Here is an 18312-nt window from a genome sequence, read left to right on the forward strand (position 1 = left end):
GAAAAGTAAGAAGGATGTTTTCTACCATGAAGTAGATTTCAGTTTTTTAGGGAAACTCTGCATATACATGTCTCACAGGTGATGAATGATGAGTGCTAAAGGTCAATGAAAGAGTCTACTAAAATGCTGACATCATAGAGTTGAAACTAAAAACAGAAAAATAGGACTAAAAAGAGCTCTCTGACATATTCTGTATAAAATCACTTGTAAGAGTGTACAGATAAGATATCCAGATACCGAGACTCCAAGAATGGATTCTATTCCACTACAACTGTACAGGATCTGGCAATTTCTTAGCATAACAAAGAGAAAGAATGTGTCAACCATAAGAGGGGCTGATCCATAATGAATCTGGAAAAAATCCTCTGTTTTTCCCTGTGGCATTTATTATCATATTGAAACTCCTTCTGAGTTTTCTAGGATTAAGACAATAATTAAATTAATTTTAGGTAATGAGATCCAGATTTTGATTGCACAAGAAACAGGTAAAAATACGAAAAGGGAAAGGATAAAGTAAAATTTGGGTGTTGGAATTAAATTGGATATACCAGTATAAATAAACTCTTGCTTGTAAACATATATATACATGTAAATATGAAAATAGTTTTATAGGTATTAAAATAGGAATACATAGATATATATGCATGCATTGATTTCACATTAGTGATTGCTCAGAGGATCTAGAAAGAGTGACATCTTGGTAGCAATCAGCATACCCAGGGGTTAGGTTTTGGTTTCTAAATACTTTCTCCACTAAGAGAACTCAAGGGTTCTTGGAGGTATGACTGATCTCAGGGCATGAGACAGGAAATTGCAAGATGAGCTTATGCCAAAAAGTAAGGAAGTGCTCCTAAATCAAGGGAAGCTGCCAAAAGGAAACAGGATCCAGCTTGAAGAGATGCCATTGAGAAAACCTGCAGGGAATTAAGCATTAACGTTCATAGTTGTAAACATATAGTAAGAACCCTTGGGTCAAAATGAATTTAAATTGATTAATGGATGAATAAAAAGTGAGGATGAAGGGAAAGTACTTCCTTAGAGAAGAATGGCAATGGATAACTGAAGAAAGAACAATGAAGTTAGAAATAGCACCATATGACACCATGATAACAAAAATTGTTTCAGATAAGAATGATCAGTGGATGCTAAAACTGGTGGGAGTCTGTTTATTGTTAAGTAGAATATACAAAAAGCCTCAAAGTATCTTTCCACAAAATATGCAGCACATAATTATTTTCAGGTTTCACCAGGGATACAGAAATGACAAGAGATTATATATAATATGTAATGAAAATATTATGAGATTTATTATATGAATTGTCTCATGTGACTATGGGGATGGGAATTCCAAATTCCATAGGGCAGACTGCAAGTTGGAAGCTCCAATAAAGGTTTTCAATGAATTTCATAGGAGAAACTGGTTGGCTTAAAGCAAGATGGAAATTCTTCCTTCTGGCCTTCAACTGATTGGTTAAGACTTCTAATAGTTGAAAGCAATATCCTCAGTTGATTGTACATGTAATTAGCCATTGATGCAATCAACTTACTAATGATTTAAATCCATGAAATACTGTCACATCACAATCAAGCCAGTGCTTGCTTGATCGAAAAACTGCAGACCGTAATCTAGACAAGTTGAGACATGAACTTAATCGTAACACTTACAAAGGAAAAAAGAATAATTTATGGTGGGGTATACATGGCAGATACCATTTTTACACAGTGATCAAAGTTTGTATCTCCAGTAATGGAGATATAACAAGTCAATATCAAGTGCCTACTGATATAAGACAATGAGGAAGACAAAAATATTCTCTGGTATTCTTGGCCGAGAAAAGAAAAAGAAAAAAAAAAAAAAGGAAAAGAAGCATATCTTCAATCAAATACTGAGGGAACATTGGACAAGGAGAAAATGAGGCCAGTCAGAAAAACAATTGTCTTCCAAACTGGTTTAGAGCACGAAAAACAGTCATAGGAAATATTGCAGTTTGATGTATAAATGAGGTTGAAGAGACATGAACACAAATATTCTGGAAAAAACACAGTAGAATTTCTGTTTTAGAGAACACACATTTAAGTACTTAGGGCTGAAGAGATATAATGTCTCTACTTTCCAATTAAACAGGTTATTGTAGAGCAGAATTTCTATCTCTGCTTGTCTATATCTGAATTTTATGTGTGCCTTTTCCACTAGGTTACCATACAGTAGATTGGAACACTCAATCTAGATATCACCAAAAATAAGATTCTGAAAGAACTCATTTTCTTTGTGAAATATGGATCAGAATAGGTTGGAAGCAGAACTGATAGCAGACTATGGCCCTTGTGACTGTAGGTAAGCAAGGCTAGTGAAGGCAAAAAATAAAAAAAATCTCTTCTTAAATGCAGTTTCTCTGAAGAAAGTACTCATTGATTCAGCTCATAAAGCCATCTTTCTACTTAATTACACAAAGGTTTACATTTTCTAGGCTTCTTATTGGATAGATTTGCAGGTCAACAGATATTTCACAGCAGATTTTACATCCTTATTCCTCAAGCTATAGATGATAGGATTCAGCATGCAGGTCATTGCCCCATCAAATAAGAACATGAGCTTGTCTAAAATTTGAAACTTGTCTAACTCAGGCTGGTCTTGAGACACTGGTTTTGCATATATGAAGAAAATGGTACCATAAAATATGATCACCACAGTCAGATGCGAAGAGCAGGTGGAAAAGGCCTTGCGTCTCCTAGTGGCTGACTTCATTCTCAAGATGGTGTAGAGGATGAAAATATAGGAGAAGAAGATGACCAGCAGTGGAAGAACCAGGAAGGCCACATTGGACACTAGCATGGTGGCAACATTGAGGGATATGTCAGCACAAGCTAACTTGAGGACAGCTAAGATTTCACATCCAAAGTGATTGATGATATTATTCCCACAATACAGCAGCTGCATGGCAAGAGCTGTTTGTAAGTTGAGTTGATTCCACCAGAGAGCCAGGATGAGGAAGCCATCAGCACATACACCACCTTGCTCATGATGATGGGGTACGTCAGAGGGTTACAGATGGCCACATAGTGGTCAAAGCCCATCATGCCTAGGAGGAAACACTCTGTTGAGCCCATGGCAAACACAAGGAACATCTGCACTGCACAGCCAGAGAAGGAAATGCTTCTTTTCTTTGATATGAAAGTCACCAGTGTTGAGGGAATGGAAGCAGATGTATAACAGATATCAAGGAAAGAGAGGTTTCCCAGGAAGAAGTACATTGGGGTGTGAAGACAAGGATCAATAATGCTTGCTGTGATGAGGACACTGTTGCCAAGTAGAAGCACTAGGTACATCACTAGAATAAGAGCAAAGTAAATCATTTCAAGCTTTGGATGCTCTGTAAGGCCCAGAAGAGTAAACTCTGACATAAATGTCTTGTTATACTTTTCCATGACATCAGCTTTCAGGATGTTAGAGTTAGACCTAACGTAAAATATATTCAGTGCAAAGCAACAAATGTTACAAAATGCCTGGGAAATCAATTTTATGATGGAATAAAAGGTGTGTTTTTTTGAAGCTCTGACATTCAGGTACCCTCAACAGTGTGTATAACTACAAAACAATGAAACTGGAATGTTGGATGTACCTATGCCCCACAGCTCCTGTGTGACTATCTATATATGATAAGACATAGATTCAGAAATAAGCTCTCCTATTTTTGTAAACAGTTTCTTGACTTGAAGGTTCTACAACCTATGATTTCCTTCTAGCTCCACAGTAGACCTCTTCACTTCATTTGGTCCAGGATTCAGGTGCTGACGATGGTAAAATTCACCTCAGCAAGGAACAGAGTTTTCATTCATTAATTAACCTACATGATCAAAATTTCAAAGCAACATTATTTTTGTTCATATTCCATTCAGTTTTATTACATATGTTATAGACATTTACTCATAATAAATTGAATCATGTGTACAATTTAACATCTGATCAAGATAAAGTCTTTTGTTGATCTCCTATTCAAGTCCACTCTTAATGTTTTCGATTGCTCTTATGACATAACAACTCAATAGACCAGTTCTACCTGGGTATGATGGAGGATCTTTGGAGAACATTACATAGTCATTTTGCTTATTTTATTCTGTGAAAACAATAACAATGTTTAAATATGTTATGTGCATATATGATGTGTTTTACTAATACTCGCTCTTATGTTATCCTGATAGTTTTCATTCTTGAGGGACAGAACTTAAGGGAGGTCACTGAGCTAGTAAATAAGAAACAGGAGCTTGAAGCTCAGAACTTTCAGGACATGTCTACTTCACAACGTCACTTTTTAACATGCAGATCTATCACCTGATCTTGTTGAATTGCAGATTCTCTTTAATAAAGTGTTCAGGACAGGGCTGAGAACCTGCATTCTCATAAGCTACCAGATGGTTCTGAGAAAACTGGTGAAGAAATAACATTATCAAGGCTTTAATTGACACTGAGTCTGCATACTATCCAAATATTTCTGATCCAGAAAGATTTCCTTTAGTTTCACTGGGAAAATTGGCTTATTATCTGGAAGATTACAAGAACTTACTTCTTTTGTGTTTTACAGTAAACTCCAGCCATACTGGGATGTTGAATATTCTGAATAAAAATATATTCTTAAAAAAGCTATTTTCTAAAAAGCAAGGTTACTTATACTAAGATCTAAAATATTTTTTGGATATTCCAGAGAGTGTACCTAAGGCAAGTCATATTCCAAGCACAGCATGGAAATTAAACCAATAACCTAAGGTGCCTGTCACTGCAAAGTTCACAATCATTGAGGTAAATAGCAAAACTACTCATGAAAAAATAATGTAAGTATAACTACATTGTGTAGTTTGCAGAAAATTATAAATATTCCTAGAAAGAAAAAGTTTATGTGTAATAATAACTCAAGGGGCAATTCACAAAGAGTTTAGACTCACGCTAGACCTGGAAATATGGAAATGATTAGACAACTGTGGAAGAGAATAGAGGATAAGGGTAATAGAAAAGAGAACAGGTTGTGTGAAGTTTAGGATTAATCAAATGGCAGTACCTCCTTTTTGGACAAGGACGTTCATATAGAGGAGTGGTGACAAGCACATCCGACAGGGAAAGAGTGATTGAACTACATATGGCTCAAAATCTGGCAAGAAAATGTACATCTTTTTTGGTGGTGTAGGGTAACATTAAACCAAGCAGGGTGAGGGGTCAGAACCTGTGACTTCAAGTTACACCCAACTTGAGTCATGCAGTATGATTCTATGAGGATTTTGAGCAGAGATGTGGCACAAGGATTAAGGTATTTAGAGGATTGTGTTTGTCATTAATTACTAACTGGATTTGAAAACTGATCTTTCCATAATCACTACCAGAAGTTGGCCAAAATCATATATTAGACCTCATGTGGCGATATCAGGCCCCTGCCGTTCACCCATTTTACCACTCATGATAGTAGATGGGAAACTTACTTTAGAGCAGATAAAGACTGAGAATCAGAAACCAAACTTGACAGAGAGATTCTCAAAGCAGAACCAATTGAATTAAAGAATAGACAGTAGAAATATTTGAACTTTGATGAAAAAGGCAAAAGAAGGCATGCGCCATCTCAGTTTCAGAGAAGAAAAAAATCAGTAAAAAAAGTTTAGTTTTTTAATTAATTCATATAAAAGTCAGGAGTACATAAAAATATTCTCCACTGATTTAATTTAGCCAATTTATATAGAATTCATAGGTCAACAAAAGGGAATAGACAACAACCAACACAGATACAGTGAGGTCCCAGGACAACCTTACTTGCTCATTCAGCAGTGCCCTGAGGAAAGTGACAATGACTCTTTACTCACCCTACCCTACTTCTCACAATAAATTAAAGTTCTCCCCACATGGTGCCCAGAAACTAATCAAAGGCTGCCTTGGAAAGGGAACAGGGGCACTTTAATCTGCCCAGTCATAAATGTAAATGGAAGAATGATGGCAGGACATTGAACTTGCTGGGCAACACGGCGATGTTCCAGGTCCAGCCTCTGGCTCCAGGTCTGTAGAGGATGCCTCTTCCAGATGACTGCAATGACAGCGCATCTCAGGCCACCTCCAGGCTCCCCCTCCACCTGCTCCAAGCTCTCCCCTCCCAGTGGAAATGCCCTCTGCATGACAAACCCACACTGAGCACTGGCCTGTCTCGCTGTTTATTTCTGCTGCCAGCACCTTAAACTTGTTATCTTGTGTTTCGTGAGATAACACAAGGCCCGGGGGAAGGAGCATGTCTGTCTTCCTTTTCCCTCTTCAACTAGTGCCAACCACAGTAGCTGCACATAGTAGATGGGTCTCAGCTGATGAGATAATATTTAATTTCTGGGCTCTTGAGCAATTTCCCTTTGCAGAATTAGTGGATTCATGATCAGGACAACTTTAGTAGGTACCAATTGTTCTTTTGCCGTGAGCTTTAGATTTTTTGTTTGATTGTTTCTATTTTTCTTTTAGTATCATTCACTGAGTACAAACCAAATGCTTGCTAGTTTATATAATCATAGTTTAGGCTATATAAGTACAGAGGGTTCACCTCATATTCATTTCAACTGATGTTACATGGATCTGGTATAGTGGAAAAGTGCTTGGCATTTAGCAAAATTTTTGGTTTGAGTTTCTTTTCTTCTACCTTATAGATTCATTTTCTATTTTAAAATAGTGATAAGTATATTGTCTTATTTTTTTCACAGGGATGCTGTGATGGAAAAATAAGATAGTATTTTGAATTTGCTTTATGGCTTCACCAGCATTTTAAAAATAATAGTAATATATAGTTGCTGTATTATGATAATAAATTGGCAGTGTATTGCATCAGATTATTCATATTAGAAATTCATCCTTTTGTTTCCTTTAATTATAATTGAAAATTCACTGTTTCATGATATTTAGGTCTTACCTTTATACTGATACATTATTTCCATCTCTTGGAAGAGAAGGTCATTTTTCCTTAATATTTGTGTCATTCTGAATTAGGATCAGGTTTACAAAATGATGCCAGATTCCACAGATGTGGAACAGTAAATATTTGTTATGCAACAGTGATTGTAATTGTTCCCCAGCCCCCAAAGCAATTTAAAGTTGGAGTTAGAGACGAATGGAATAGAGAAACTTCTTGGCACTTTAGGGACAGCATTCCATAGACCCAATTAAGAGTGGTGTTGGGAAAAAAATTGTGCTGAACAAGAGTTCTAAACAATGAAACAAAATTTGCCTTCCCATTTAACTTTTGGAATTAGGGCAAATATTTCCCAAATAAATGTTAGGAAATGTGAGAGTTTTCAAATTCAAAATATGTTTACCAAAGCAAAATTAATTAAATGTTCATGTTTAGTAAATCAAATGGCAATTAAAAAATCAAATGCTAGAATTGAGAAATTATCTAGATATTATAAATGAAAGAAAACACAGTATTGCTGTGAATTAAATTATTATTGTTTAACTTTTTTGCTGTCTTTATCTTCAGTTTCTTTGAGCATATAGGTTCGTGGAGGATACCAACCTTATACCTTTTATGGAATGAAAAGAAATAGAGGGAAGCCATAAAATAAATAAGTCTATAAGACAAAAGTGAATTCAAAATTTTCAGGCACAGTAGGAAAAAAAACAAGAATTCAGGCCTGAATTCAGATAGGTATACTGTACATTATTGAATTAAAGTGTTTTAGAAAAGTTTATTTTATATCAGCTCTGTTTTGTAAGTCATATGTAGGTTCTGAATGTAATATTCTTACAGATGGCATGTTTCCCTGTAAAATATTTGGATTCTGAGAAATAACAGCTTGCTTAAGAAAGCAGGAGCAGTATTTATTCACTCACATAGATACATAAACACACACACCCCAAATCCTACTGGATTTGTATCAAAATTCATATGGAAATTTGTCAATTTTTTTGATATTATAAAATCATACACATTTAGAGCTGTGAAACTCCTTAGAAATAATATAGTAAGGCATCTCTTTCTATAGATAGGTCTGTTGATATATGAAGTGGTGATACAGGGTTGCAAAGTTAGACAGTAATGTTGAAAAAGTAACAATTGCAAAATTAGGATAAATGACAATTCAGACATTCTCTTATCTGTGCAACTTCTCTTAAATTGAAAATGAGTCAAAAATAGAATTTTCTTCCAAAGAATTTTAATGAAATTATGTCCGTGTGGGTTACATTTTTAATCTTAATGTCATAGAAGTTAACAACTGAAAACGCTGTAGAAATCAACTAAGACTCCACTTTTTATAGTATGTACTGAGGCATAAAATAATGAAATAATATCCCAAGGTCACAAAGATCCTTAATATTTTGATTAGTAATCACAACAAAGTTGAATATTACAGATGACAAAAAATTACTTTTAAACAAATTCTTACCTCATGAACCCATCGATAATTTGTTGTATTTTAAACATTGAAAAGTTTATCCACTATTCAACGTATTAAATTACTTTGTTAATTAATGGATGTGGGTTTACTGAGCACCCCTATGTGCTCTGGGCATGGGATTTCAAAATCTCACCGAGCATTTTGAAAAGAAATGTGTGCTGGAAAACAGACTTAATTTAAATACACATAACATTTAATGGCCAACTTATTTACATGAGAGAATAATTAATACTTCTTACAAAACTCTCATGTGTAGTGACATCTTTTTTCCCAAATGCACATCGTTTTAAAAATATATACATTAGAAATTCCCATTGCTTTAGGGGAATAGATTTACATGAACTTTTTATGATCAAAAATGATGTTTTTTGATGAATGAAATATGGTCTTACACAACTCTTAATATACCATTATATAATTGAAATGAAAATGAGTTGTATTACTATGCATTTTTTCCTTTTTCTTCCTCAAGCAGAGAATACAGTGTTTTTATACAGATATCCACATTTTATTGATTTACTTTTACCAAGTTCATGAGTCCCAAGAGATAATTTGAATTAAACCATACTTTTGTCTTCTTTTCCTATGCTTTTCTTCTTTAGTAGTAACAATGACAGCAATAGAGTTCATAAAATATGTTCATATCCACTACAAATGATAGCAATAGAGTTCATAAAATACGTTCACAGTCCATATAAGCAACACTACTGAGTGTCTTATACTGCGAGAGAATGGTGCTGTTCAAATTGCTGTCTTCCAGAAATCTGAGGATGGTGGGATGAGCAGAACTGTAGATCATGCATTTAAGATGATTTGGACAGTACTGGGCCATTAGTAACCGGCCTGGATTCCATTGTTTTAGTTTTCCACTGAATTTAATTATAAGGCACCATAATACTACACAATGTCCTAAGGGATCTATTGCATTCCAGGCATAATCTTCTGTACCTATCTTTGTAATCAGAACAAATCACCCCAGTGTCTACAGTAACTCCCTTTTTTGCCTATTGACTCAAAGGCATGAGGAACCCAAAGTGGATGAGTATAAACCTTAACTTCCAGTTCAGTAGAATCATTGTTGCATCTCCTGGTGGAAACACACCTACCTTTAGAACTAAGACCTCTAGACCATCACAGCATAAGGTCATAGAGACAAAATACAAAAATTTTTCTCCTGGATCACCAGGGGTTTTAGTGAGTGGTACCATTCCCATTTGCTCCCCTGGAATCCTGGACCCATGAATCCTGGTTATGAGAGAGACAGCACCATAGATGGGATGCTGATTTGGAACATATATAGCCACTTTTAGAACAGTGTCCCAGCCCTGCAAGATATTGTCATACAGTTGATGCCATAATCGAATCTTTTTTTATGCAATTTTATTGAGATATAATCACATTACATACAATCATTCAGTGTCCAATCAATTGTTCAAAGTATCGTCATATAGTTGTGTTTTCATCACCACAATCAAACTTTAAACATTTTCATTATTTCCAAAAATAAAATGAAAATTAAAATAAAAAAGAATTTCCAAAACATCCCATTCCTCTCCTCCCCCATTGTTCATTTACTTTTTAAAATATAGTTTAATTGAGGTATATTCACACACCCTACAGTAATCCACAGTGTACAATCAACTATTCACAGCACTATCATACAGCTGTGTGTTCATCACCAGAATCAATTTTTGAACCTTTTCCTTACTCCAAATTAAAAATAAAAGCAAAAAAGAACACCTAAATCTTTCCCATCTCCTCCATCCTACCCTATTCTTCATCTAATTTTTGTCCCCATTTTTCCACTCATCTGTCCATATACTGGATAAAGGGAGGGCGAGCCACAAGGTTTTCACAGTCACACAATCACACTGTGCAATCTGTATAGTTATACAACCATCTTCAGAATCAAGGTCACTGGGTTGCAGTTTGACAGCTTCAGGTATTTCCCTCTAGCCATTGCAACACACTAAAGACTAAAAGGTGATATCTATACAGTGCCCAGGAATACCCTCCAGAGTGACCTCTCGACTCCATTTGAAATCTCTCAGCCACTGGATCCCTACTTTGCTTCATCTCTCTTCCCACTTTTGGTCAAGAAGATCCTCTCAATCCCTCAGTGCTGGATGGTCCAGGTTCATCTCCAGGAGTCATTTCCCATGTTGCCAGTGGGATTCACACCCCTGGGAGTCACATCCCATGTTAGGGGGTAGGACAGTGAGTTCACTTGTCAAGTGGGCTTAGAGAAAGAGGGGGCTACATCTGAGCAACAAAGAAGCTCTCGGGGGGGGGGGAGGGGCTCGTAGGCACAATTATAAGTGGGCTTAGCCTCTCCCTTGTAGCAACTGGCTTCGCAGGGGAAGGCCCTCAGATCGAGGGCTTGGCCCACTAAATTGTCAGTCCTCAATGTTTGCAGCAAAATCAGCAACAGACCAGGTGGGGAAGTCCAACACTTGCACATTTCTACCCAGCTCCTTGGGGGGCTCCTGCAAATACACTTATACTCTCTGCCCATATGACTCTGGGATGTGTTGGGATTTCACCCCAGATGTACAGACTCACCAAATCCCACTTCCCATTCACCATTCCCGGCAACTATGGTGTTCAAACAAACTGATCGTACAAGTTACATTGTCTAGTGAGCTACAGAAAATACAGATCCTGCAACAGATAAACATCTCCTCCCTTGGTCTCACATGTAAGTTGTAGTTTTAAAACCCAGTCAGTATCGTCATTTATCCTTGCTCCTGATTTGCCTTAGTCCTAACTAGATCCTCTTCATTCACATCTCTAATTAAAGTCTGAATTCTTTTTCAGCTCCTTCAACTGTATGTCATATGAGGTAATACTGACATACATAGCTGCCAAGTTCTAGCTCTGAGTCCCATGTGTCACACAGATACCCAAAGTTCCAGAGATCTACCAGGTTATACACGGAGCTCAGCATCTCAGGATTTAAAGATAACCATTACAACTCAGGAATAAGTGTGACTGCTGTAAGAGCTTACAATCTAGGGACCGTTACAATAAATGTTCCCCTGATAAACTGTGCTCCAAGATTCAGTTCTCAGAGTTCATACATTATAGTTAGTCCATACTCGTGAGGCATTATAATGTTTGTCCTCTTGTTTCTGGCATGCTTCACTCAAAACGCTGTACTCAAGATCCATTCACCTAGTTGTGTGTCTCACATATTCATTTCTTCTTGTAGCCACTCAATTTTCTATTGTATGCATATACCACAGTTCACCACACTGTTCATCAGTCAATGTACTTTCAGGCCACCTCTGTCTGTTGCAAATAGTGAATAATGCCACCATATATACTGGTGCATAAATGTCTTTTCGTGTCCCTGCTCTCTGATCTTCCTAGCATATACCCCGTACTGAGGTTGCAGGACCTTGAAACCCCAACATACCTAGCTTCTTGTGGGACCACCATGCTGTCCTCCAGATAGGCTGCACCATTCTACTTCCCCACCAACAGTGAATACATACATCTCTCTCTCCAAGTTCTCTCCAACACTTGTGTCCCTCTGTTTATTTTCCCCCTGCAATTTTATAGGGATATATTCAAATACCATACAATCATCCCTAGTGTACAATCAATTGTTTACAGTATCATCATATGGTTGTGCATTTGTCTCCACAATTAGCACTTACACATGTTCATTACTCAAAAAGAAAAAGTTGAAACAAAAGAATAATAAAAAGGATAAAAGTAAAAGTAAAAATAAAATAAAATACAGCAATAAGGTCAGTAAACAACACCACTACGAAGATTACCATACCCCTCCCCTGTACCTCTCCCTATCAGACATTCAGCTTTGGAATGTTGCCCCTGTCACATTTAATGGGAGCACACTACAATGTTATTGTTAACCCCAGACTTCACTTGCATTGGTTATATTCTTTCCCCCAATACCCTCCCCTTTTCAACGTCCTGCAAGGTTACCATTCATCTGTTCTCCCCCGTGTAAAAACATTTTTACATTGATGTACTTAGTCACCATCACTGACCAATCTAGTTTTCACTGAGCTACACAGTCCCAGTCTCTATCGTCCATCCTTCCCTCTGGCATCACACATGCCCCCAGCCTCCTCCCTCAACCCCACTCCATAATTGAATCTTTATATCCTTGAAGTCTATTCCACAAGTCTATCAACCCAGATGTTACAGGATACACTGCTACATGCCTTTAACTGTAAAGCAAAGCTGAATGGAATACCAAGATGATGAATAAGGTATTCTGTAATCTCATAGATGGTAGTTTTGCAGAAATAGTATCTGTGGGAGAGGTAAATCCATATACAAAGTTCTGTCTATTCCAGTAGGAAGAAACACTCCCCTTCCACAATGAAAGTGGTCTAATGGAATCATCTGCCACCAGGACGCAGACTGACCACCTTGATGAATGGTGCAAATCAGGAATGAGTGTGGGTCCCTGCTGCTGTCAGGTTACGCCTTCAGCAGTGGCTGTAGCCAGGTGGGCCTTGGGGACTGGAAGATCGTGTTGCCCATGCATAACCTCCAGTCTTCCCACCATGGCCACTTCGTTCATGAGCCCATTGGGCAATGACAGGAGTGCCTAGGGAAAGAGGCTGACTCGTATTCACAGAACAGGAAGGACATCTTATCCACTGGGCTATTTACACTTTTCTCTGTTGAGGTGACTCTCTGATAAGTATTCACGTGGGACATGCATATCATCATGATTTTCACACATTCAGAAAGATCTATATGCATTGCTTTCACCCAGACCCATATGATACCATTTTTCCAATCATTTTGTTTCCAAGTCTCTGACCATACAGCCAAACCCTTGGCAACAGCCCATGAATCATTACGTGAATGCATTTCAGGACATTTCTCTATTGAAGCAAATCAACAACAAGGTGCACTTCTACAAGTTCTGTCCACTGGGAGGATATCCCTTCACAAGTAGCATCAGGGATATCCCAGTAGGGGTTATGGTACTACTGCTTTCTCATGGTTACAGCATATTAAACAGAACTGTTTGTTATCTAGGCCCTAGTTTTCTCTTCTAAGAGATTATAGCTGTAGGGTGGGAGAAAGAAAGTAATGTACCAGGACTGGGGGCCATGGATATTTGGGACATTTTGTCATTCAACTTACTTGGCCTTGATGATCTGCTCAGTCTCATATACACCATTTCCATTTTATGACAAAGTGCTGCTGTGCACACCCAACTTTATGGCCTGGTGGGTCAGTTAACACTCAGTTCATGGGGGATAGCTCAGGCCTCATGGTATTTTGGGGGCCTATGGGTAAGTGTTCAGTCACTACTAAGGCCCAGTAGTAGGCCAAAAGCTGTTTCTCAAAAGGAGATTAATTATCTGCAGAGGCTGTCAGTGCTTTGTTCAAAAATCCTAAGGGTCCCCACTGTGATGCTCCTATATGGGTCTGCCAAAGGCTCCAAACAGCATCTCCATTTGCCACTTACACTTCAAGTACCATTGGATCTGCTGGATCTCATGGCTGAAGTGGCAGAAAATCTTGGATAGCAGCTTGGATCTCCTGCACAGCAACCTCTTGTTCCAGTCTCAACTCAGCACTACCAGCAATTCAGATCACTCTGGAAATGGGCTGGAGTAGCCACCCCAATGAGGGATATGCTGTCTCCAAACTGCAAAGAGGTCAACTAGAAGTTGTGCCTTGTTTTTGGTTGTAGAAGGGACAGATGCAAAAGATTAGCTTATCCTTCACTTTGGCAAGAATATCTCAACAAGTCTTACCTTGTCTTTGGTCACTAGGTGTTGCCACTTGGTTGTGCCAATCCAGAATCTGATCTGGCCCTTTGTGTTTAAGGAACAAAGTTCAGTGGCAGCAGTCCCCACTGTAATATCCAGCCTAGAGAGTGGAGCAACCACAGAGTCTTCGGGGATGATGGATCTGCTCTGACACATTTATCCTCACAGTTGTGGTGAAAGATGTGCCAATGTACATTTCTCTTGTGGGTGAGAAGGTCTTACATGATAAATCCACTTTAACACTCTAATCACTTTTGAATACCTTCACCTACAGTATATCATGGCAGCACTGGCATTTCAATTCACTCAGTGTAAGCCCCCTTTTTGTCCATGGTTCAGGCAACAACCTAAGAAACTGTTAGAGACCTTTCTAACTGCTAGAGCTACAACACTATGTCCAGAATTTTGATTAATTGGCCCGCATAAAAAAATCAGCATGACACAACTTATTCTTGTCCTCCCTATCCTATGCCCTTAATATCCATTCCCCTGATATCTGTATTCATAAAGTGAAAGAATCATGCACTTCTTTTCAGCATAGTGCAAGTCCTTGTGGATTAGTTTGCAAATCACTTTTGGGGTCTGTCTGGATTTGAGTCCAGTAATAGTTCTAGAAAAAAGAAGGGTGGTGGTGGGTAGGTCGAGAGAGAAATTAGCAGTGTTTTGGAATTCACCTACCTCAAGGGATTCCATTACACTTTCATCTGGTGAAACACAGTTAATTTCTTCATATGGACTCTTTCCTCAGGGGAGACGGTTGTAGGTTTATCGGGCAATGCACTTTATCTCTCTCAAGGGAGATGGCAGACCATACAGATTTATGTGGTCTAGATGGTTCAGAAGAATTTAGGGGTTCAATGCCCCCATTATCATCAGGATCACCCCACATATCTCTCCTCCCAGTTCGTGTGATTGCTTTCCTTCCCATTCAATGCCCTCACTTTAACAGTGGACACTCTGCAGTTTTGGGAATTCAATTTGTGTTGTAATACAGTTCCTTGCATCATGGGACTCTGCATTTGATTTTCATAAATCTCAAGTCTGCAGCTATAAGAAATGAGAGTTCCTTTCAGGGCACACATAGAAATTTTGAAGTCATTCATGTGGAACTTGAACTGGGATTCAGAAGCACTGAGCTCATTCTTTAATTTAATAACTGTTCCAGTGTATTAGGGAACAACCGGTCATCATTTATATGTGCTTCAAAGGGTGCATTCTGTAAACCACAATGTGAATGGCTGCACTTGGCTTTGTGCACTTCATGAGGTGTCCTCAATCCTTGCTAATCTATATTGTCTCCTGTTCCAGGCTAAGTAGAACTGGCCATTCAGACCAATCAGAATTCCTTCTGTCATGCTGCTGCCAGGACCTTTCATTTACTTCAATTTTTAACATCTGACTTCAAATCTATATTGTATTCATTTCAATTTGCTTAACATAATTGTAATTGTCACATATTTGCCTCTCATCTAAAAAGACTTCTATTTGAATGCAACATTATGTCTTAGTCATTTTTTATTGTCCATGTACCAGTCACAAGGTCTTCCACAAAACACATGCTTAAATAAATGTTTGTTGAATTGAATTAAATGCACTTTGTAGAGATGGGTGTATTATTCTTAACACATGACTTTATAAGAACTACTTAATTTGTTAATTCAAAGTTTTCTTTCATCAGAATTAAATGTTTTCTTGAAGAAAAGTGACATTTACTCTTGTGGAAAAAACTGAATAAACCACAGTAGAATTTCTCATTTTTAGGAAATGCATACTAAAGCAATTCAGCCAAAGAGAGATAATGTCTTTGCTCTCCACTTAAAGACTATCCAAACCATTTATGTACTTTGTAGTTGAGCAGATCAATCTCTGCCTGTCTATATCCGAAATGTATGTGATTTTTCCCCCTTATGTTGCCACACAGTACACCAGAACACTCATTTCAAATATCACCAAAAATAAGACTCTGAAAGAATTCATTTTCTTGGAAAATCTGGACCAGAACAGGTTGGAAGCAGAACTGATAGCAGACTGTGGTACTCAGCGACTGTAGGTATGCAAGGCTAGTGTAAGCAAAGGAAAAAATATCCTTTCCTAACTGAAGTTTCCTCAAGGAAGTGCCTCACTGATATTCCTAATAAGGCTGAAATTGTGCTATATACAGGATGAATTACGTTTTTCAGGTTTCTTATTGGATAGATTTGCAGGTCAACAGATATTTCACAGCAGCTTTTACATCCTTATTCCTCAAACTGTAGATGATAGGATTCAGCATGGGTGTCATTGCCCCATAAAACAGGGACATGAGTTTGTCTGAAGTTTGAAATTTGTCTTTCCCAGGCTGGTCTTGAGACATGGGTTTTGCATACATAAAGAAAACTGTACCATAAAATATGATCACCACAGTCAGATGCGAAGAGCAGGTGGAAAAGGCCTTGCGCCTCCCAGTGGCTGATTTCATTCTCAAGATGGTGTAGAGGATGAGAATATAGGAGAAGAAGATGACCAGCAGTGGAAGAACCAGGAAAGCCACATTGGACACTAGCATAGTGCCAACATTGAGGGATATGTCAGCACAAGCTAACTTGAGGACAGCCAAGATTTCACATGCAAAATGATTAATGATATTATTCCCACAAAAGGGCAGCCTCATGGCAAGAGCTGTTTGTACAGTTGAGTTGATTCCACCAGAGAGCCAGGACATGGAAGCCATCAGCACAGACGCCACCTTGCTCATGATGATGGGGTATCTCAGGGGGTTGCAGATGGCCACATAGCGGTCAAAAGCCATCATGCCAAGGAGGAAACACTCTGTTGACCCCATGGCAAACACAAGGAACATCTGTACTGCACAGCCATAGAAGGAAATGCTTCTTTTCTTTGAGATTAAGCTCACCAGTGTTGAAGGAATGGAGGAGGATGTATAACAGATATCCAGGAAAGAGAGGTTTCCTAAGAAGAAGTACATTGGGGTATGAAGACGAGAATCAAAGATGCTTGCTATGATGAGAACACTGTTGCCAAGTAGAAGCACTAGATACATCATTAGAAGCAGAGCAAAGTAAATCATTTCAAGTTTTGGATGACCCAAAAGGCCCAGAAGAATAAATTCTGATACAAATGTCTTGTTATACTTATCCATGTCATCAGCTTTCAGGATGTCAGAGGCAGACCTAATCTAAAATATATTCTGTGCCAAGCCACAAATGTTGCAAATTGCCTGAGAAATCAATTTTTGGATTGAATAAAAGGTGTGTTGTTTTTCGAAGCTCTGACACTGGTATACTCTCAGTGGTGTACATGACTTTAAAACAATGAAACTGGAACATTGGATGTACCTATGCCCCATAGCTCATATGTGATGATCTATATATGATAAGACATAGATTCAGAAATAACCTCTCCTGCTGTTGAAGACATATTCCTGACTTTAAGGTTCTAAAACCTATGGTTTACTTCAAGCTTCAAAGTAGACTTCTTCATTTCATCTTGCCCAGGATTCAAGTGGTGGCAACAGTTAAATTCACCTCAACAAGGAATGGAGTTTTCATTCACTAATTAACCTAATTGATCAAAGTACAAAGCAACATTATTTTTGTGCATATTCCAGTCAATTTTATTACATATGTTATAGACATGTTTTCATAACAAAGTGAATCACACGTACAATTTAGTATTCAATTAAGACAAAGTCATTGTTGATCTGTTGATGTCCTCTTAATATCTTCGATTGTTCTTATGATGTAACAACTCAATAGATAGTTCTACTTGGATATGATGGAGAACATTACATAGTTGGTTTCCTTATTTTGTTTTGTGGTTTTAGAGTTTAACTTGATAATTTACTTAAGTCAACCTATGAAAAGAATAATAATATTTAAATATGTTATGTGCATAAATGATGTGTTTTACTGATACTCACTCATACATTATCCTGATTTTTTTCCTTATTGAGACGCAGAACTTAAGGAAGTTCACCAAGCTAGTAAACAATAAAGTGGAGCTGGAAGGTCAGATATTTGAAGACATGTCTACTTTGCAGCTTCACTTTTTAACATGCACATCAATCATCTGATGATCTTGTTGAACTGCAGATTCTCTTTGAGTGTTCAGGACAGGGCTGAGAATCTGCATTCTC

At 37.8% G+C, this 18312-nt stretch overlaps 1 protein-coding gene and 1 pseudogene across 1 annotated transcript; both read right to left on the reverse strand.

Moving 5' to 3' along the window:
• Positions 1–2473: 2473 nt before the first annotated feature.
• Positions 2474–3510, reverse strand: LOC119545351 (annotated as a pseudogene).
• Positions 3511–16362: 12852 nt separating this feature from the next.
• On the reverse strand, positions 16363–17400 carry LOC119545352 (olfactory receptor 13C3-like). The gene has a single exon (XM_037850832.1). It carries the CDS (start codon positions 17314–17316, stop codon positions 16363–16365), a length of 954 nt encoding a protein of 317 aa, XP_037706760.1. The 5' UTR covers positions 17317–17400.
• Positions 17401–18312: the final 912 nt, after the last annotated feature.

The sequence above is a fragment of the Choloepus didactylus genome, chromosome 10 (assembly GCF_015220235.1).
Source record: "Choloepus didactylus isolate mChoDid1 chromosome 10, mChoDid1.pri, whole genome shotgun sequence".
NCBI classification, from domain to species: Eukaryota; Metazoa; Chordata; class Mammalia; order Pilosa; family Megalonychidae; genus Choloepus; species Choloepus didactylus.

Excerpts from the sequence above, each read along its gene's own strand:
- LOC119545352 (XM_037850832.1), bottom strand. The coding sequence starts at position 17,316 with ATGGATAAGTATAACAAGACATTTGTATCAGAATTTATTCTTCTGGGC.